Raw genomic sequence first — 21401 nt, 5'->3', positions numbered from 1 at the left:
CTCTCCTCCCCGGGAAAAGGTGAGGAATGGGCACTGGACAGCCACTAGGTGGAGAGGACTGTCAGCTGGGAGGGGTAGGAGGGGAAGTGGGACCCACTGCCTCACCCCACCTGGAAGATGGCCTGGGCCCGAGCAGACCACCTTGGAAGCCGTGGCAGTGGAGGAGACCTGGTACCACCGAGACCCTCCCCTTCGGGCCCCGGCCCAGCAGAAGCTGAAAAGCGGTCACCAGGTACAAAAAGAGTCTTGAGACAGCCGAATCAGGCACCATTTTTTATAAAAACGCATAGTCTCATTTTTCACTCTTTAAAATCACATTCAAAAATCGGCAAAGAAACGCCCCGGGGAATGAGTAGACGGGAGGGGAGGGTGCGCCAACCCAGCCCCGGGAGGGGAGAAGGCGCGACACCACACAGGCAGCGCGACTGGCACGAGGGGGCATGCGGTGGGCGAGGCGGCGCCCCGAGGCGGCGGCACTGACAGGACGTGGGCTGTGGGGCTGGCCAGCCTGGGCGGGGGTACGCTGATGGGCCGGGATGGGGGGCACACTGATAGGCCCCAGCCAGCCTCCTTGCTGTGCTGCCCGCCCACCTGGCCGGCCCCGTCCTGGGCAGATGGGGTCGCACCCAGCCCAGCATCGGGGAGACCTCAGGCCAGGCGAGGCCAGTATGGCCCAATCCGCAGGTGCCTTGCTGTGGTCCCTGAGCCCGGGTGCTGGGGGTTGGGGCAAGAGGGGACTGCAGGGAGGGTAGCAGCACCTGCTGCCAATGCCACCCTCTCAGCCAAGCCCCACAGTGTCAGGGAAGTGGGAGTGGAGGCAGCCAGTGACACAGGCTTTTCCTGAATAAGGGCACAGGAGCCCGAGTCACTGTGGGAGGCCTTGAGGGCCAGGGAGACAACGGGCCCCTCCTTTCACCAACACTGTGGGGCAGGACAGTGCAGGGCCTGCCCCTCTGCAGCAGGAGGGTGTGCAGTGGGAAAATTCAAGTCGGATCCCTGTGCTGTGCCTGCCCCTGGTGAGGGAGGCTGGGCCACCCAGCAGTGCCCGTGGGCACAGAGTGCAGCCCACAGAGCCCAGGGTGGCACAGCTTGGTGTGGCATCATCCCTCAGGGAAGGGGTGGGAGGGCTATGCTCTTCCCCCACAGGAAGACACTGGGAGCGGGCAGCCCCTAGGGTCAGGACAGAGGGCGCCGGGCAGCGGCTGGGTTGGTGCAGCAGGAGCCGAGGCAAGCGGGCCCCTCCCCGGGGAGCTGGGCCAGGCTGGGGCCACAGGAAATCACAATAATTACAAAATAAAACCTTTTCCGCTTGGCGGGAAAACAAATAATAAAAATTCGACAAAATAAATTAGAGGTTTATAAAAGGCGGGCGGGTGGGTCAGAGGCCGTTGGCACTGCCGCGCTGGACCAGTGGCACCTTGCTCAGCTCCACCACGGGTGAGCGCGGCTTGTTCTTCATCTTGGGCACCCGCTGCACCAGCTGCTGGGCCTCGCGGTAGGCGTCACGCAGCTCCTTCTTCCACTGCACCAGCTCAGGGTCACTCTGCACATGCCAAGCCCAGCTGTCAAGGCTGGGGCTCTCCCCAGCCTGCCTGGCCTGGCCCCTCGCCTCCCACCCCTGGCTCAGCCCCCACTCACATCGCACTGCAAAACGAACTGTTTCCCACCGCGGATCTTGAGGAGCAGGCACTTGCGCTCCTTGATCTGCGTCTCCTCCACCGACTGGATCTCCTCCATGGTCAGCAGGCTCTGCTGCAGGGCCAGGGATGGGTGGTGCAGGTAAGAGCTGGGCTGGCCAGCCACCCGGAAGCCCGGCTCCCGGACCCCCGCACGGGCTCCTTACCGGGGCCTCGCCCTCGCCCCGCCACTCGAGGCGGTTGGGGAACAGGTAGAAGTACCGCCGCTGCCACTGGGTCAGGAAGGGGTTGCCCATCTTGGACATGTAGCCATGCATGATGCAGTCCTTGCCCAGGGCGTAGTCTGAGGCGAGAGACAGAGGAGACTCAGCCGGCCCCGCCTGGGTTTTTTTTGTTGTTTTGAGACAGGGTCTCCACTCTGTTGCCCAAGCTGGAGGGCTGTGGCACAATCTTGGCTCACTGCAACCTCCACCTCCCAGGTTCAAGCGATCCTCCCGCCTCAGCCTCCCGGGTAGCTGGGAGTACAGGCGCGTGCCACCATGCCTGGCTAATTTTTTTGGTATTTTTTGGTAGAGACAGGGTTTCACCATGTTGGCCAGGCTGGTCTCAAACTCCTGACCTCAAGTGATCTGCACTCCTTGGCCTCCCAAAGTGCTGGGATTACAGGCGTGAGCCACCATGCCCGGCCCCAGCCTGAGTTTCAATCCCAGAGCTGCCACTTTCTGGCTGTGATCCAGGGCGAGTTCCTTAAACCCGAGCCAGCTGCTCACTTCTAAGCAGGAAGGGGCCTGGTGCCGCAGCGGCCGGCGACCCTCACCTTCCTCATGGCCCAGCTGCTTGTTCTTGGCTTTCTTGCGAGCCTCCAGCCGGTCTGTCTCAGCATTGATGGTGTCGAAGACAGTCTCTGCCACCTCCTGCTGCCACCGCTCCGAGATGGTGAGGGGGAAGTTGCGGTAGAGCTCCTGATCACTGTCCAGTAACTTTACCAGGTGGATGGGGCAGGGGCACATGGATGGACAGAGATGCCAGAATACCATCAGCCACAGGCTGCTGAGACCCAAGGCCCTGGGTAGGGATGGTCAGTGCAACTGCCACCCCCAGGGAAGTTGGCCAAGGAGGAGCTGAGGCCTACAAGCTGGCAGGGCTGGCACAGGGTCTCACAGGTGATAAGAAGGGACAGGGATCCTCCCCCAGGCTAGGATCACAGCCCAGGTACAAGAGGCCAGGCAAGGCCCAGTACCTTGATTCCTTTTGTGTCCTCCTCATCGAAGGAGCCGATGTCGAAGGCGTCGGCTGCATTCACCTCCCCTCGTGGGGGGATCAGCGGGGGAGGGTACTGCAGCAGAACGGGGGTCGTGGGCATTAGCTCGGGGGTGGGGCTGCAGAGCCTCCCCAGTCCCTGCCGCAGACTGTTACCTTCTGCAGGAAGACCATCTGCCAGTCCAGGGAGCGGAAGAAGGGGCTCTCTTTCACCTCCTGAGCCCTGTGGGGAGAAGCCAGTCATCTGGCTCAGCCCCACCCTCAGCCCTGGGCTTAACTCCTGGTTGAGCCACTTTCTGGCTCTGTGAACTTGGGCAAGTTCTTTAAGCCTGAGCTGTTTCCTCATCTCTCAAATGGGAGAACAGAAGTTCCTACATCATAGGGTTGTGGGTTTTAACACTGGTAAATTTTGCAAGCCTATGCCCAGTGCTTAATAAATGTTCAATAAACATAAAAAGCTGCTATCATAATCGTCTGTGACAAGGGCCCCTCCGGAAGCCAGTTACCAGCTGGTTCCAGCAGCTCCAACCCCCAGGGCAGCCCCTCCACCCTGAGAACATTGGACAGGGCTGGCCATGCCCCAACTTGTGAGCTCCTCCAAAGAAGCTGGGACCTTGGAGGAGGTTCCAGGTGACGGAACACAGCCCTTGTCCTCAAGGGGGCACAGCCAGCAGCATGCCCAAGGCGCCAGGGCACTCACCCTCGGCCCAGGCAGCCCAGTCTCCGGTTGACATCCCTCTGCAGCAACCCCTCCAGCAGGGAGCGTAGTTCAGGGGAGAAGGAGTCGGGCAGCTCCACGGCCTTTAGAGAGGAGTGGGACATTAGCAGGGGCTTAGGAAGAGCCCTTGACCCCATCCCAGCTCAGGGGAGAGAGGGGTCCAGGCCCCCGCAGAGGGACAGATGGGGCACAGCTTCCTAGCTCGCCCAGCAGTCATGCTCCAACAGCACGGGGAGGGCGAGAGCCTACGGGGCAGGAGGTCTGTCTCGGAGGCCAGAGTAGGGGTCAGTGGCTGAGATCTCTGCTGGCTGGTGGGAAGCAAGAGTCATGCCCTGGTACCCACAGGAGCTCCCCCCAGCCCCCCCGCGGCCCTGCACTGAGACCTGCACCCACCATTGTCAGCGTCATGCGGTCGATCTCATGCTTGTCTTTGGTCTTGTGCTGCCGGAAGGGGCTGTGCCTGGGCAAGAGAGGCCAAAAACCAATGTCAAAGGACAGGAATGGGGAAAGGGAGGCCGGCAGCATGAATGAGCTGTGGCCAAAGTCAGGGACGGTGCCACCCCTAACACCAAGGCAGCTATGGTCTCCCCTCCTTTGGCATCCCACCTGGATTGGGGAGGAACTTCTCTTAGCCCCAACCCACCTGCCCACCTGGGACGGGCCACTCACCCCCGCAGCAACTTGAAGAGCATGCACCCCAGAGAGAACCAGTCGGCACTGCTGTCGTAGGCCACGCCCTTCTGCAGGACCTCTGGAGCCATGTACCCGTGGGTGCCCCTGTGGGAGCAAGGGGGCCATGAGCGGGAGTGGCAAGGGGTGGGGAGGGAGAGGGTGGGGGGCACTCACACGCTGGCATGGGGCTTCTTCTTGGAGAAGTCGCAGGCCAGGCCCAGGTCCGAGATCCGCACGTGGCCATGCTCGTCCAGAAGGATGTTGGCCGGCTGTGGAGGAAGCCCAGTGAGCTGCCTGGGGCAGCTCAGGATGGGGCCCAGCCAGGCAAGATGCCAGCTGGGTCACTGCTTCACTGGAGAGGACGATGGGTCCCCAAGGAAAGGGCAAAGGTGGGGTCCTCTCTCCTGTCCCCAGCCACAACCTGGACCCAGAGAGTGGTTCGGTGGGAAGGGCAGGGGCGGAGATGGGAAGACACGGGGTGGCCATGTCCCAGGAGCCCCAATCCTCTGGGCCTGGTGGTTGGGATGTCGAGAGGAAGGAGAGGATAGCCACGGAGGCCCAGCCTGGGGACAGCAGGGGTGCTCACCTTCAGGTCCCGGTATACCACGAAGCGGTTGTGCATGTGCTCCAGGCCCAGGATGATCTCGGCCGCATAGAAGCGCATGTCAGCTTCTGAGAAGACCCCGTGCTGGGACAGGTGGTAGTGCAGGTCCCCACCTGAGGGAGGCAGCCCCACAGACAGCACTCAGTGTCTTGCCCCAGCCGCCCATGCCTGGGCCCAGCCCACCCTGGGGCCCAGCCAGCACTCACCGTTCATGAGGTCCAGGATGAAGCTGAGCTTGTCTGGCGTGTGGAACGCGTATGACATGCAGACGATGAATGGGCAGTCCTAGGAGGGGAGGGGAGGGGAGGGGCAGTCAGCAGGGGCGCCCGGGGTTCCAGAGCCTCAGTGGCAGCCCGGCCCACCCAGCTCACCCCGGTGCTGACGAGCGAGAGCATGATGCGCTCGTTCAGGGCCAGGGTCTCCCCCTGCTTCATCTTGATGCGCTTTTTGTCCAGGCACTTCATGGCGTACCTGCGGGGCAGAGGGCGGCGGTTGACACCCACCCTCGGAGCAGGGGCCCAGGGCTGCCTCAGGGGGCGCTTGAGAGAAAGACTAGACCCAGGACCAGCGTGTGACACAAATCAGAGACAGGGAGGACTGGGGCCAGAAGAGCCTGCAGGGGGCAACAGCAGCACGGCAAGACAGGACTGCATGGGGCAGCAGGTAGCCCTGGGCGGAACCCAGCCCCTCAGGGTCCCCAGGAGCCCGGCTCCCCCAGGCATCCCATCGTGCCGAGTAGGGTGCTCACATCTTGCCTGTGTCGGCCTTCCGGCACCCATAGACCTCGCCAAAGCCCCCGCGCCCGATGATGCGATGCACGCTGAAGTCATTCATGGTCAGCTGTGGGGCAGCGACAGCTGCGGTCACCACAGGCTGCCTCTGCCCAGCCCTGGGGCAGAGGCACCTGGGCAGCAGGGGCTGGCCCCATGCCAGGGTCCCCATACCCATGTCCTGGCCATCCTCGCCACACATTTACCTGCTCCAGCCTCCCCATGCTGGGATCCCGGCCCTGACCCCCATAGCCACGGCCCTGGGGGCTAAAGGACAGAAATCCCCTGACCTCCCCACTCCCAGCCAAGCCACAGGCCCAGCTCCCGGGAGAGGAGCAGCAGGGTGCACGGCTTTCCACGCCCCACCCAAGCCCACTCACGTGGATGTTGAGCTCCACATTCTTCCACTGGCAAAACCGTGTGAACTTATCGCTGGAAGAGAAGAATCTGGGCTCAGGGGCCACTCAGAATGTGGGAAGGATGATGCTGTCATGAGCCTGCCCCACCCAGCCACCACTCCCTGGGGTCCCGTGAGGGTAGATGTGGAAACATCAGGAGCTTTAATGTCTTCTTCCAGGAATGATATGTTGAGGGCCTGCCCACCCACAGCACCAGTCAGGGCTGCTTGGGCGCCCAGCATGGCCCTCGGCCACCTGGCTGTAGCTTCCTGCTGGAATCAGATCCGAACAGAAAGGAGGTCTTCCAGTCTAACCCAGACTTCCTGCTACCATATCCTTGACAAGTGCATCTCACCTCCCTGCTTGCATATCTCCAGTGACACAGAGCTCACTCCATGGCTGGGCAGCAGTGACCCTAAAAAAGCTGCTCCCTAAAGCTGGCTGAAATCTGCCTACAATTCCCACCCACCGTGCCAACTCTGGCTGTGAGGGTCACAGAGGCCGTGTGCTCTCCTGGGCCCACCCCTACCACAACCCTGATGCTTCTCAGTCCGGGTGGGCCAGCAAGGTGCTATACAGCCCACGGGAGAGAAAGAGGCACAGGTGGCGCAGCTCTCCTAGCTCCCCGGAGCTAGGAGACTGCCTGGGATGGGCTTTGAGCTGTGTGGTGCTGAGGAGGGCAGGGTGGGAGAAGATGACCTGCAGCCTGTCTGACCTCTCAGGAGTCCTTGCAAGGGGGCCACTGACGGGCCAGCCACCTGCCTGCTCAGGGCCTAATGAAGGCTGGCTTCTGCCCTCCATGCCAGCCACACCCCTTCTGAGAGTGGCCCCTCCCTCCCCCTTCCTCTCCCACACTGCCCTGCTCTCACCTCTCGATGAATTTCTGGAACACGTCCCCTCGGAGGTTTTGACAAATCTCTTCGATGTATGGCTAAAGGAGGAAGCTGGAAGTTGGTGACTGAGACCCGAGAGACCATGGCTGCCCAGGCCCCTCCCCCAGCTGACCAGGTTTGTTGACCCGGGGCTGTCCAAGGTGACCTCATCTGGGGAGGGACCGGGAGGTACACACCTGGAAGAGATCTGGAGGCACCTGTTTCTTCCCCAGGTGGCCTTGGACATGCTCAGTGGCACTCTTCGAGAAGGGCTGGGGAAGACAGAGGTGGCCATGAATTCTCAGCAGGGTCCTCTCTTCCCCTCCCAATCTGCAGGTGACTCTGGGCCAGCACACAGGGCCAGCTGAGGACACTCACATGCGAGCAGGCCAGAAGCTCCTTCATGATGTATGAGTCGAAGATCTCCCGGCTGCGGGCCACACGCTCCTCCTCCGTCTCCAGCTTCTCGTACTTCTTGATCTGGAGGACAGGATTCCTGCAGGTCATCTAGAGCCCAGCAGGGAATGGGGATGCCCAAGCCAGGCGGCTTGTGGGTTCCACAAAGCCACCCCAACCTCCTCCCCTTTCTCCGGGCAGAGCAGGGCCTGGGCCTCGGGGTCTCACCTCCTCATAGAATTCCACCAAGGGCCTGGCCTCCTCCAGGTGGTTCAGGCAGAAGTCTCGGAACAGCAGGTACCCTGAAGGCAATAGTGTAAGGTCACAGAGCCACGCCTCTCTCAGAGGCCTTCCCATCGTTGCGGATGGTGTGGGTTGGGCTCCCTGGGCAGAACTGGCTATGGAGGTGGCAAAGGTGGTCTCGGCCCCAGGCAAGGGGTGGGCCAGGCAGCTGCTAAGGCTGCTGCCAACTTGAAGATTCCTGGATTCTGGGTTGGGGCCCCAGTGTTTCTACTATCTTCCTGAAATCTGTTTCCCCAGGTGGCAGCTGGACGGAGATGGGCACCAGGGTGAGGCAGAGGAGTGGGGTTGGCTCTGGCATCAGGTAGCCCTGGCTTGGCACCTGGGCCCCCACTCACTGCAGCCCAGGGCCCTGCGCCTGCTCTGTGAGGCCGATACCCCCCACCGGAGCGGGCTGTGCAGGTGCCAGACGATTCAGTCTGGGGGCCCTGGGATGCTGTGGCCACTGGGGCCAGGTCAGGCTGCAGCATGGGGGGAAGGTTAGCAGGGGGCTCTGAGAGGCCACACCACTCCTCTGGGCCCTGCCCCCCTCCAGTGTCTGGCTGATCTGCACAGTAGCCTGAGAAACAGGCAGGGAGGGTGGGTCCAGTTGGGGAAACGAGGGCTCAGGGAGCTGGTCAGACACATTGTCTATGGCAGAGGCTCAAGTGGAACTCAGGGCTACTCCACCAAGTGGCAGGTCCCTGGGAAAGAGGTTGGGGGCTGGGGCCTCAGGGCAGGGGGCATGGAAGGGGTATAAGCCACAGGGAACTGGAGAGGCAAGGTGGGCTGTGGGAGGGGCTCTCAGGGGACCCCAGATACGGTGTCCTCATGCCTGGACCCTGGTCCCCAAGCACTACCAGGGGAAAGAGGCCCTCCTCAGGCCTCCAGTCTGACATGGGTGACCAGGCTTGAGCTGGGTGGCCTCCCACGCCTTCGGGGGCACTGCCTGGGCACCTGGGTCAGAGCTGCGGCCATCACTTCAGTCCTCACTGCCTGGCCTTTAGTGCAGGGCCTTTGAGGAATGGGGGCCAGGCTTCACAGTGGGCACAGTGCTCTCATCTGAATCTGATAGGCCTGTGCAGTGGGACTCATGAGTCCCATCTCCCAGATGAGGACACCATCAGGCTCAGAGAGGTGAAGCAACTTGCCCAAGGACACATGGCACAGGCCTGGGACCCAAACTTTGTGCTTCTTGACACATCGACTCCCCCAGGCTGACCTCCAATGCCTGATCCCATCAGGCCAGGATACCCCCTGTCCAGAGCTGAGCTCCTGTTCTCGGGAAGGCCAAATCAGAGCCATGTGGGGCTGGAGCCTGCTTCCCGAGACCTGCCCCAAGCCTGCCCTCCGGGCCAGGTCCACAGGGTGGGTCGCATGAAACTTCTGACAGCAGGCATCAGACACCAGCTGGAGGAGGAATGGAGGGCCAGCACCAGGCAGGTTGCTTACAAAGAGGGCCCATGGGGTGGGGCGGGGCCAACCACAGCTCAGCAGGCGCCACAGGAAGGGCCCCGCCTCTTCCTGTCAGTTCTACCAACGGCCCAGAGCAGCTGCGGCCGCGCCAAGGGGAAGCTGCAACTCTCAAAAACAAAAACCCCAAAGGAGGAACTTCCCTGGCGGCCCTGGAAGACTCTGGGCCCCCACCCCCACCACGGGGCTCCCTGGGCCGACAGCCAGGGGCAAGGAGGCACGCAGGGTCGCGGCGACTTGGAGCAACCCCCCTGGGTTCTCGCTGGCTGCTCCACCCTGAGTGGATGGGAGGCCAAATCTCCGGAGAGTGGGGAGCACAGCTGGGCTGGCTGGGGTAGGGGCAAGAAGTCAAGCCCAGTGGCTGGCAGAGCCACTGCCATACTCACCCAGCTTCTGGGAAAAGATCTTCTCAAAGGTCACCTCGCCCCGGTCCTCCAGGTACTTCTGCATGACACTGCGGATGCTGTGGGACAGAGGGGCGCAGTAAGCAGAAGCCCCCAGAGCCTGTGGGGGCTGCAGGCCCAGAAACGCAAGCTGAGGGCACTGTGGTGGTGTCACCACTCCCTCCAGGAAGGAGGCCAGCCCATCAGGCCTACTCACTTATCCCAGCCACAGGTCAGACCAGAGGGCTTCGAGGAAGCCTTTGCCTGCACTGCCCCCGCCAGGCTGTGTCCTCAAAGGCCAGGGTGGCCGGCAGGTGGCCCCCTGCTCAGAGGCCCACCGCCTGTGGGGTCTCATCCCAGTGCTGCCACCCGCTGGCTTTGGGAACTTGGCCAAGTCACAAAAGCCAAGCCTGGTTTGTGAGCGGATGAAAAGACACACATGTGGCATCTCCACGCAGCGGCACATGGCTCGGCTGTAAAAAGGAACGAGGCACCAACAGGGGCCACAACGTGGATGAGCCTTGAAAACAGGAAGCCAGTCACAGAGGGTCACCCCATATTGTGCGATTCCACTCATATGAACAGATCCACCGACACAGAACGCAGATCCGTGGCTGCCGGGGGCTGGAGAGAGGGAGAGGAGTGACTGCGGTAGGGATGGGGTTTCTTTTTGGGGTAAGGGTTGCACAACATGGTCAATGTACTAAAAAACACTAAATTGTATAATAAAATGATGAATCTTATATGAATTGCATCTCAATTTTTTTAATTGTAAGAAAAGGCCATGCCTTGGTTCGTGTGTCCCTAGTACTTGCATATAAAATGTGACCCCTGCCCTGGGTTGCTTGGTATGGCCATAGGGGAGGGCCTGGCCATTGTGACCCTCAAAACCCAACCCGACATCCCCCACCCTGTTTATCTCACCCCACACTGAGTGCTGTCTGGGAGAGCCAGGCAGCACAAGGCTACACTGCCGGCCTCAAATACCACCTTACTGTCCCCTCCTGCCCTCTCCTGGCCCATCTCCAGCCCAGCCCTGCTGGTCTGTTCCAACAGCCAGCTGAGGCCTGCATCTGGTCCTCACTAGTCTGGGCTCCTGGCGTAACGTGTAGCTGCCATACTGAGGGCATGTGCAGGGCTGGGGGCCTGAAGGGCCAACACACCTGAGCCCATGTCATGCTCACATGGCCCTGCAGATCTATGGGGCCACCAGCAGGCCGCCTGTGAAAAGACTGCAGCTGGTGGAGATTTGGATCCGCAAGTCCAGGTTCTCTGTGCTTGGCATGGCCCCTGCCTATCTGCACCCCGGCCCTGCCTGCCCCTAGGAGCCCAGCCCAGGGCAGGTCGGACTGGCCACCCAGGCTGTGGTCACAAGGACCCGCTGCACATCTACCCGAGGCACTGGGTACCTCATGCCAAAGCCACCCCCTGCTCCAAGCAGCCCTGCCCAGGGCATGGTTCTGAGCCTGTGATACCAGACAGCGTGTGCAGAAGCCTTGGGAAGGAGAGGAGGCCTCTGGGTCTGGAGAGGCTGTGTGGAGAAGGTGGAACTCCACTGGGTTCCTGGAGTGCAAGCGGGATCTCGGCAGGTGGCGAAGCCAGGGAGGCCGGTAGATGTGGGAACAGGCAGGGGAGAGTATGTCCAGGGATGCGCAAGAGGCCAATGGGGCAGGGGAGAGGGCACACAAACGCCATGGTGAGGGGAAGGGCAGGGCCTTGCAAACCAGGGGCTTCACAGCCAAGGAGTGGGCAGGAGAGCAGGACTCAGGAGGCTCGGTCCAGGGCAGCGGGTGGCCCGACTCCACTGGAGGCACCACGCAGAGGAAGTCCAGGCAGAGGCGACACTTGGGCAGGAAGAAGGGGAAGGGGGTGGGTGAGAGAAGGCTCAGGCTGTCGGGGACTGGGAGAAGGGTTATGAGGCCAGCCCCGTGAGGGCTTCCAGGCTTTGGGCCCGAGGGTCTGGAAGGAACGGCAGCTTCAGCCAGAAGAGCCGTCTGCGGAGAGCAGCTCCAGGCAGTGCGGACCTGGCCTGTGGACCCTGCCTGGCCTCTGGCCTCGGCCTCGAGAGGCGGCTCCTATCCGCTTCCACTGGGCACTGTCCTTCCGGGAAGGGCTGCAGTGGACTCCCGGGCCTCGGCCCCTTATCTCACTTGGTTTGAGCCTTCCTCAGGAAAGGCCGAGTGAGAGCACCAGCACAGCAGGGCTGCCATGAGCATGGTTCCAAGGCCGCGACCCCCTGGCCTGCTCCCCACCCTCAGAGGCTGGAAGGGGCTGCGGCCTCTTCCAAAGTTGTCTCCAACAGGAAGCAGGGCACTGAAGACAAGGATGGGCCTAGGTGACCCTGAGTTCACATCCTATGACTCCTTTGGAACAGACCCTGCCTGGATAGGAAGAGGAGGGCCCATGCCCCCCACCGGGGAGTGAGGATGCCCTCTGAGAACTGACAGGAGCTCCGAGGATGGGCCCCCTGTCCACGCCAGCACACCCGCCCCTTCGGGCCACACGCCAGTTCACGTCCACCAGCCACCGTCAAAGACATGTTTCCCGGCATGTGGGACTCCCAGGGACACAGGAAACGGTGGACAGAGATTGTGGTGTTTCACACACAGCAGGGGCTTCATAAAAATCTCTTGAACTGAGAAAGACACAGTCCCTGCCCTCGGCACCTGCAGACAGGAGGCCTGGGCCCTGGGCGACCCTCAGGGCACAGGCTGTGCACTGGGAGACTGGAGCGTGGAGAAAACCCCAAGGTCGGGGCCTGCATCTCACCTGGGAGGTGGGCCGGGAAGCCAGGACTCTGGTTCTGCACCAGATTTTTGAGTTTGGGGACATTTTGGTCCACAGAAGGGGATGGAAAAAAAAGCAAAAAAATAAAAAAAAATCACAAAATGCCAGTCTTCCGGGGCAGTGGAGGGTCAAATGGCTATGATCAGGTGCTGGTCAAGCGGAAGGTAGCGACAGGCAGATGCAGATGACAGGCAAAGCAATCCCAGCCTGTAGGGGTCACCCACCAGGAGCCGGGCATTGTCCCGGGAATGGGGGCTACAGGGCTTCAGCAGTAAGCCGCACTGAGCCCCAGACTTGCTTTCTAGGAGCCTGCAAAAACAGTGCCAGCTTGGCGGGGTGCGGTGGCTCACGCCTGTAATCCCAGCACTTTGGGAGGCCGAGGCGGGCGAATCATGAGGTCAAGAGTTTAAGACCAGCCTGACCAACATGGTGAAACCCTGTCTCTACTAAAAATACAAAAATTAGCCGGGCATGGTGGCGTATGCCTGCAGTCCCAGCTACTCAGGAGACTGAGGCAGAAGAATCGCTTGAACCCTGGAGATGGAGGTTGCAGTGAGCCAAAATCGCACCACTGCACTCCAGCCTGGGTGACTCTGTCTCAAAAAAAAAAAAAATGGTGCCAGCTTGGCAGAGGGAATGGCCACCTAGGAGCCAGGGAGTAGCCACTGCCACTTTTCAACTAGACACACAAAGTCTCCAAGGGGGGGAAGCATGCTCGCTTCCCTGCCTGCGACAGCCAGGGGAACCTGCCGGGCAGGCCCTTTCTCCTTCCCAGGGGCTCTGCTGTCGGCCCCGGCCTGGGAACAGCAGGGAGCAAGACCCAGGGCTCTGAGGCCATCTCTCCCCTCAGCAGCCACGCCTGGGCATGGCCACCACATTCTTCCCAGCCCACAGCACTCCACTTTCTTCCTTAAAAAGAAAAAAATGTTTTTTAAATAAAATAAACAACCCCCCTCCCCCCAGCAAGAAACCAAACACAAGGTCAGGCCTGAGCAGAGTCCTTGAATGGAAGGCCCCCAAAGTGGCAATTTTAGGGTTTCCTGTCTATTCCCATGGGTCTGGCCGCCAAGGGAACTGGCAGGTTGGAAGAACTTGTCACTGGCGGCAGCTCCTGCAAGGGTGGCAAGCATGGCAAGCAGAGGGGTGCGACAGCCTCCTGGGCTGGGTCACCTTGTCTCCAACACTGCTCCCTGATACTGACAGAGTCTGGAGTGGCAGTGAGCCCAGAGCGTGTCCCTGACCCCCACCCAGGTCAGCAACCCCGAGATCCGGGGGAACATGGCTCCCAAGATCTACTCTGGAGCATCAGGAGAACCAAGTGGCCTCAACAGTCCCAGATGGAAGGACCCTAAGGTTCCCAACACCTTTGGGCAAGGGCCTCAGAGTCGCCTTTGCTCTGGCCATTGGACAGGTGCCTGGGTTCCAAGTGGCCCTCACCACCTGGTCACAAACTTGAAATGTCCAGTTTCCCCCTGTAAAATGAGGATGTCAAAGAGATGCTGAATTGCCACCATCACACTGGCCATTTACAAAGCCTGGGTGGACACGGCAGAAGAGGGGCTTCTAAGATGCCAGGCTGGCCGTGCTGCCCGCCATGCCCCACCTGCTGGGCCATGGGAGAGAGCTGCCAGAGCCCCATTCCTCAGCACCCCATAGCTCGTGCTAGAATCACACAGTAACCAGTGTTGCTCGAGCCTCTGCTCCACATTTGCCGTGTCCTCGGAGAGGACGAAGCCTTGGAGGATGGGGCCTGTGGCCAGGGCTGAGCCGAGCAGGGTGGCTGGGACTCGTCTGCTCACAGACCGGCTTCAGGCATTGCATCGCTCTACTGCGGGCCCAGTGGATAGAGCCTGTGGCTTGCCCTGCCAAAGTATCAAGGGCTCCTTGGCACAGAGGTGCTTGGTGCCCGCCCAGCCTTGGGAAGGAGCGGTCAGTCCCACCTTGGCACCCCTGCAGTTACGGCAGCCCACACCAGCTCCTGCTGCTCCCGGAGCAGGCTCAGCCCAAGACAGTGAGCAGCTGCAGCACTGAGCGCTGGGTGACAGGGAAGGAGTGGGTGCTAAGGGAGCACTTCCGGTCCCTTCTGGCACCTCATGGTTCAGAAGAAATACAAAGTCCAGGCCATCCTCTGTGGCCTGGGCTCTCTCAGGTGTCTCCTGCTCGGGGTCAGAGGCTACAGCTGTGTGGACGGGAGTGGGTGACAAGTCAGAGGCAAACACACTCTTGCTGATGGCGAGGAGGCTGGCTGGGCCACGTGCTCGGAGGCCCACAATGAGTTAGTGGCAAAGAAAATGTCCAAAGGCTCCCTGAGAAACGGCCTCCCACTAGAGCACCCTCCATCTCCCCCTTGACCTCTGTGGAAGAGCTGGGTGCAAGGCTCGGAGGACCCTGACTCGTGCCCAGCCTCTGGCCTGGCTGCCCTCCCGTCCCTGACCAGGGGCTGTAGGAGACGGGCAGCCCCCTTCCCTGGAACCCAGGATGGGAGGCAGCCTCGGCTGGCAGCTGGCAGCCAGGGGCCATGGTTCCTGTGCCCCTCGTGCGACAGTGATGCTAAAGCTTTGCCACGCCAGGACAGTGCAAGCTGGCACGAAGGCTACAGGCCTGGCAGGTCTGGTGCGGCCACTCTGGGAACTGTCCCCTGGGAGATGGGCAAGCGTTCACCAACCAGTGAAGCAGGGCCTGTGGCTGTGGCTGAAGTGCTCCCTGTGGCATTTCCAGGAAACCTGACACCAAGGTGCCAGCAGCAGAAGGAAGTCCCCTGGGGCTTTTTAATGTTTCTCAACGACTCTCCCTGGGGCGAACAACATCCTCAGAGCTCAAGGATGGGGCCACAGATCAAACAGGAAAGACCAGCCCAAACCATCATGTCCAAGGCAAGCCCTGAGCAGGGGAGAGAAAAAGCCAGCTGGCCCCGCGCACACAGCCAGGGGCTGCAGCAGCCCGGGCTCTGGAACGTCGTGTCGGCCACAAAGAAGCTCCCTTGCGGGGATGCTCGGGAAGAGGCACTCTGGCGGCCTTGTCAAATGTCACGGCTTCTTCACAAATATGACATGAGCACCCACACCCTGCAATTTACTGCCGACATGGAGACCGTAATCTGCATCACGCTAGAATGCACCAAGAACAAACTTCCAGAACTCCGTGCCCTGTGGTTTCCAGGAGGGGGTTGTCCCCCATCCCAAACACGAAATGGCTCTAGAGTCAGAAAATTGCCCCCACCTGGGAACAGAGCTGCCAACATGTTAATACCAGAAAACCCACTTCTGCTGGCACAGACGCCTTTGCAGTAAGCAGCAAAGCAGAGAAGGGATATTACTGTTTTAGAAAAAAAGCTGCAGCCAAACACCTCATTTTTAGTATCTCAGTTGCAGCAGAGTAGAAATAACATGAATATAGCTCCATCCAGCAGTGGAAACTGACCCATGGGGAGCCGGCGGGGAGTAGGGAAGGGGCCCGGGAAAAAGGGGCAGGTGTGAGGGAGGCTGTGCGTCCTCAAGGGCTACACTGTGCTTTTGGTTCCTGCTATGTGTTCCGAGGCAACAGCATATCCTGAAAGCAACAGCCAAGCGCGTGGAGCCCAAACCCACCAGCCTGAGCACTCAGCCCCTCTGCCAAGCCCACCTGGGTGCAACCTAGGCACAGGGAGGAGACACTGGCTGCGGAGCGCGCCTGCACCTGACGTCACCGGGAACTTACTACTAGGAATTGATTGTGCATTAATAGGACACCTCATTCTGGGTTAACAGCCCAGGTTCCCCTGCACAGATTCCAACCTGCATTGCTCACACTCCCTTCAAATCCATTTACCCAGGTAACGGCAGGTGGGCGACTTAATGACAAATAAGTGAAACGCAATGCTCTGGAAAGGAAAACAGATGGGAAAGACATCTCAGAGACCCTTCCTGGGGAACGGCGGTGCTTCAAAGGCCCAGAGGGAGTGACTGCAGGAAAGATCATCTTGTTTTCAGGGAAAGGAGTCGGGAGAACGCTGCCACTGAAGTGGAAAGTTCTGGGTAAGGGACAAAGGCTGGAAGCAGCAGGGTTTCAGCTGGTGCTGCAGGAGTGAAGGAAGGAGGGAGGGAGAAAGCTTCCCGCTGCACCCCTTCCCCCACAATTCGAGGGCAGGAAGTTCTGGCTGCAAAGAGTTAACAGGAACGAGGCAGCGGAGGAACAGGGGCAGGGTCTGGGGAGACAGGGAAGCCAGAAAGGGGCAGGAAGGAGGAAACTCTCGGTGGGGGAGGGACCAGGAAACAGCCAAGAAATCGGGAGGCTGCAAGAGGCACCCAGCTCCGACAATCTGCTGCTGGGGCTGCCACTGTCACCGGGGAGGGCAGAGGAACCTCCTGGGAGCGCCCAGGCAGGGCTCCTCAGCTAGGAGCCCAGAGATTAATTACACGAGACCTCAATGGTCATATTAAGCAAATGATGATAATTACAAGACTGCTGGCTGCTGGGAAAGGGAGACAGCAGTTCCTTCAGGGCAAGGCCCAGACCACAGACCCTGAGAGTGAAGGGACAGCCTCCTTGTTTTACAGAGGTGGAAACTGAGGCAGGCCCTGTCGGGCTAAGGGACTCGTCTGGGTCCCATGTGAGCTGGTGGTAGAGGGAGAAGCCAGGTCTCCCATCTTCCACACACACAATGCTGCCTGACGCTGCCTCCTTCTACAAGAAGGTCGGGGAAAGGGACTGTTTCCTCGGATTCTATAGGGTGACAGAAGGGGAGGCCCCTGTGCCAACTCATTGTGGCACTGTGCCTAACCACTCCCATTCCCTAGCCTTTGGAACTCAAAGCTGTGATGCCACCAGCCCCAGTTCTTGGTCAAGCCACATCCCTAGGCACCAGCCATGGAGGGGCTGCCGAGGTGGGCCACCTCAAGGTGTGAACAATTCCCAGTGGCACCCTGTCCCGGGCACAAGCCACAGCCCCTCTCCCTGACTCTGACCTTGACCTTGTGGATATGAGGAAGACAGGCTCCTGCATCTGACGGGACCCTGGAGTGGAGATGCCCCTCGGTGCAGTAGCTCTGCCACGGCACCTCAGTTCTCCATCCCAGCCAACGGGAAGAGGGCTGAGACTTGTGAACTGTGACAGCTGATGGCCCCAGACAAGGGGTGCCAGTCAGCCCACACTGTAAAATGTGGACGGGGCGAGAACAGTGGTGTGCAGGGGTGGGTGGAGGGGATAAAGCACAGCAGAGAAACAGCACTGGCCTGTGTGGTCCAGAAACCCGAGGCCCCATTCCAGCTTTCTTCTGTGACGAGGACACGACTCCTCCCCTCCCTGCGCCTCAATAACTTCAACTGCTAAAGGGGAGAATCCCAACTGCTGGGCCTGCCTCTCACAGTTGTCAAAAAGACAAAATGGAGTAAAAAGCACTCTGCAAACGGAAAAGTGTCAGGCAAACATGAAACATGGTCAGGATCACCATTGGGGCGGCGGGGGACGGGGGGGGCGTGCTCTGCCCCAGTGGGTGTGCAAGGCAAGGCATTATGCAAAGGGTGGCCTGCTCCCTAATGCCCCAGGCCTGGACCCTCACGTAGGGGTGGCCTGTAGCCCTTCCCAGGCCTTAGCACACTGACATTCGGCGCTCGCACCTCCAGTCCATTTCACAGATGTGGGAAATTTGCGGAAGGCCATGCTGCTGATGGTGACCCAATGTGAAAACCTGCGCTGCCTGGCTCGGCCTCCTGCTGTCCTCCTAGAATCCTATCCAACCTTGTTTCTGCTCACGACTGCATGGGGGCATCACACAGTCCTGGTATTTCTTGAGCAACTACTACATGCAAGGCATGGCCTTGCCAGCTTCACAGGTTGGTTGCTGGAAGAATTGAGATGACAGATGTCAAAACAGGTAAGTCAGTAATAATTCCTATCATTATTGCTATCACCGCCATCACTACCACGGATGGGAAAGGGGACAGGAAAAGAAGAACATCTCGTTTCTCAGGGTTCCGACACCTGCAGAGCCAAGGCGGCGCCCCATCAGAAGCAATGCATTCTGGGGGGAGGTTACCTGAAGGCAGACAGTTCCAGAAAAGGCCCCGCCTCACACGTTGCAGAACTCCATCCTGCAGGAGGGTCTCGAGGCTGCGGCCACCAAGGAGAGCCGTTTTGAGCCCTAGAGGCTAACTCCCCCATTTCCTCCCTCGTGGGTTTGTCATTTCTGTACTCATTTCTGTACTAACCGTCACTGCTCCCTGGACAGCCCCCAGCTGACAGTCAGTCTGGTTCCTGTTTTGAGAAATCTGATTGCAAATGTCTTAGAAAAAAAAGGCCCTAATGTCCTTTTCAAAACGCAGACCAATTTTCCTCTCCCAGGCCTGACGTTCAGTCAATCCAAACACCCAGTGAGCAGGGCATGGCAGAGGGGGCCGGTGAGGGCCATGGGCATGGCACCCCTGCAGCATCAGCCAGAGCTTAGACGGCTGCTTCAAAGGCTGAGGGACACCGCAGAGTCACAGCTCTTATTTCACGCCATTCACATTTCACAGATGAGAAGACCGAGGCCCAGTGAGGGAAGAGACTTACCCAGAGGCACAGGATAAGACCATGGCAGTGTGGACAGGCCCCATCCCCAGCCCGCTGGGGCACCAGGAGGAGGCTAACTCTCAGGCATGCACAAGGAGTTGCCACACGACACAAAGAATCGTGGCGGGCATGTCTGCTCCCTGGCACAGGCCAGGGTAGCTGATGAAATGTAGAACCGGAAGTCTGAAGCCCTGATCTGTTGGCCAGGTGCCACCTGGGACTACCTGTGTGACTCGGGGCAGGCCACTCACCTCTGGAGCTTCAGTTTCCCCACCTGTTCCACAGGGACAAAACCACACCTGTCCTCGCCACCCCATGCGCTGCTGAGAGGCTCACACAGTGGAGAGATACTCTATCAGCCATAAAATGCTGGACAAACCGCAGCAATCGTCCACATCCTGTGTACTTTTGCACCTACATCCTGAACAGTCTAAACTTTGATACCAGGTGTGATGTCAGTTGTCTTACAGAGGCGGCAGCTAAGGTCCAGCCGTTGCAGGTGTGCTGGGAGGGCCCCTGGTCAACAGCACCCACGGGGCACCATATGCAGGGCCTGCCAGAGAAGGAATGTGGGGGAGAGGGCACAGGGGATGTTTCCCCCACCTGAGCGCGGTCCGAGGGGGAGGGTGCCCGCAGCACCCTAGGTCCTGCTCACCACGCCGCCCTGAAAGCACTCTCAAGCCCAACTCCAGGACAGCGACCCCACCAGAGGGTGGGAGAAGAGTCCGGAAAACTGGCTGTCCCCCCACATCTCACACAAGTGTAGACTGGAGGAGAGACGGGTGGGGGAAGTGGAAATCTCAAGGCGGGTGCCGTGAGCAGGGACAGCAAAAGGGTGGGTGACATCGTCAGGCGAGGTAAATGGTGGCCGGCGGAGGGGAGGGGACCCTACAGGGACCAAGGGCTGCTCCGAGAAGGATGAAGTGGCGCGCTGGGCCCCCGTGGGAGAAGGCGGGAGCCAGGGGCTGACAGCGACTTGGGGGGGCCGGTGGAGCGCGATAAGGAAGCAGCAGGGCGGCCAGGGGGACCCGAGTGGGTCCGGGGGCCGATGGGGCAGAGGAGCTCCGGAGTTGGGGCGCTCCGGGCTCAGGCGCCCAGGGTCTGGGGCTTAGGGTCTGGACCCGCAGGCGCCAAGGCCGGGCTGCTCCGGGCTGGGGGGACGATAGGGGGTTGCGAGAGCCGGCCCTGGGGGTCCAGGTCGCGGGGTCGAGCGTGGGGCCAGGGTCTCGGGGCCGCGGCCGGGGCGCCCGCGGGGTCGGGCCGGGGTCGCGGGCGGCTTCTCCTCACCTGGGCTCGGGCAGCAGGATCTTCTTGCTGGCGCGCGCGGCCGGCGTGGCCTTGCTCTTCTCCATGGCCATCAGGTAGCTCACGTCGGCCAGCACCGCCTCCAGGTCCGCCATCTTGGCGGCGGCGCTGCCTCCTCCCGCCGCCGCCGCCGCCGCTGCCGCCGCCGCCGCTCCTGCTCGCTCGGCGCTCGGCCCGGCCCGGCCGCGGCTCGCTCGGCCTCGGGCGCCGACGCCTCCCGCCTGGCCCTGCTCGGCGCCCGCGGCTCCGCTCGCCGCCGCTCACAGGCGGCGCCGCCCCATGGCGCCGGCTCGGGCCCGGCCCCGGCTCCGGCTCGCGCTCCGCTCCCGCCGGGACTGCAGTCGGGGCGCCGCCGCCGCCGCCGCCCGCGCGCCCGCGCCCCGGAGCCGCCGCCGCCTCCGGCCCCGCCTGCCGCGCACAACGCCAGCGAGCCCGCGAGGGGCCGAGCCGGGCGGGCGACGGCGCCCCCTGGAGGCCGCGCGGAATCTAACCCCGAACCAGACCTGCGACCGTGGGCTCAGACCCTGGCCGTGACTTCGGCCCTCGATGCTGGACGGAGATCCGGGCCTGGAACACGACAGGGACCTGGCACAGAAGACGACCCCAGACCCATTCTCTGATCACTCGGGTCACATCTCTGGATCCCAGGCTCCCCAATCAGGCCACGGCCCTGACACCAGACCTGATCACAAGGAACCTGGACGGTCACCAAGACACAGATTCAGACCTCTGAACACCATCCCGGGACTTTCGTCTCAAACCCTGGCTATAACCCCGGACTCCCTGACCTTGGACGCAGTCCACGACCTGACACCAGACTCCAAACAGGACCCCAGACTCAAACCTTGGCCCACCACCTCAGACTCTAACCATGACCTCAGATCACAGCCCTGGGTCTCCAACGCCATACCCAGACTGTGACACTCACCTCAGACCCCCAACAGGTCCCCAGATCCAGATTTTGGACCATGACCTCGATCCCATCCTGGTTACTGACCCCAACCTTGATTCTGACCCTAGGCCACTACCATGACCCTGAACCCTAGACTTGGGGTCAGGGCTCAGACCTAGATTGGACTATCAACTCCAGACCACTGTCCTAGACTCAACACCCAGAACTGTGGACACGGACTCAGGACTGGGACATCTAACCTGGGACCCACACTGGACCCAGAATCCTTAGTAGGTCACCCAGAACCTGGGACCTGACAACTGCAGTCCAGTTACAGGCTTCCCCCATCCCCACTCCACCCCTCCTACTCTAGAACCAATCCTGGCCCCAGGAGGCCCACTCAGGATCAAGTACCCAACCCCACCC

At 60.9% G+C, this 21401-nt stretch overlaps 1 protein-coding gene across 2 annotated transcripts; it reads right to left on the bottom strand.

The window, feature by feature from the left end:
* Positions 1-260: 260 nt before the first annotated feature.
* GRK2 (G protein-coupled receptor kinase 2) lies at positions 261-20493 on the bottom strand. 2 transcript variants are annotated; one of them, XM_030811308.1, is made up of 21 exons: positions 20066-20493; positions 9466-9542; positions 7556-7629; positions 7310-7411; positions 7129-7203; positions 6929-6990; positions 6042-6093; positions 5640-5731; positions 5263-5362; positions 5098-5176; positions 4874-5004; positions 4462-4556; positions 4285-4392; positions 4009-4075; positions 3598-3698; positions 3054-3120; positions 2878-2973; positions 2455-2617; positions 1844-1980; positions 1639-1752; positions 261-1543 (listed from the first exon to the last, which is right to left on the bottom strand). In XM_030811308.1, exons 1-21 carry the CDS (start codon positions 20176-20178, stop codon positions 1379-1381), a joined length of 2070 nt encoding a protein of 689 aa, XP_030667168.1. In that variant the 5' UTR covers positions 20179-20493; the 3' UTR covers positions 261-1378. The 2 variants fall into 2 exon arrangements, with proteins under 2 accessions (XP_030667168.1, XP_030667169.1); XM_030811309.1 differs by having other exon boundaries at positions 1639-1749; positions 20066-20473.
* Positions 20494-21401: the final 908 nt, after the last annotated feature.

Source organism: Nomascus leucogenys, chromosome 4 (genome assembly GCF_006542625.1).
Source record: "Nomascus leucogenys isolate Asia chromosome 4, Asia_NLE_v1, whole genome shotgun sequence".
NCBI classification, from domain to species: Eukaryota; Metazoa; Chordata; class Mammalia; order Primates; family Hylobatidae; genus Nomascus; species Nomascus leucogenys.
The sequence above is the reverse complement of the archived record's forward strand: the minus strand, read 5'-3'. Positions and strand labels throughout refer to the sequence as shown.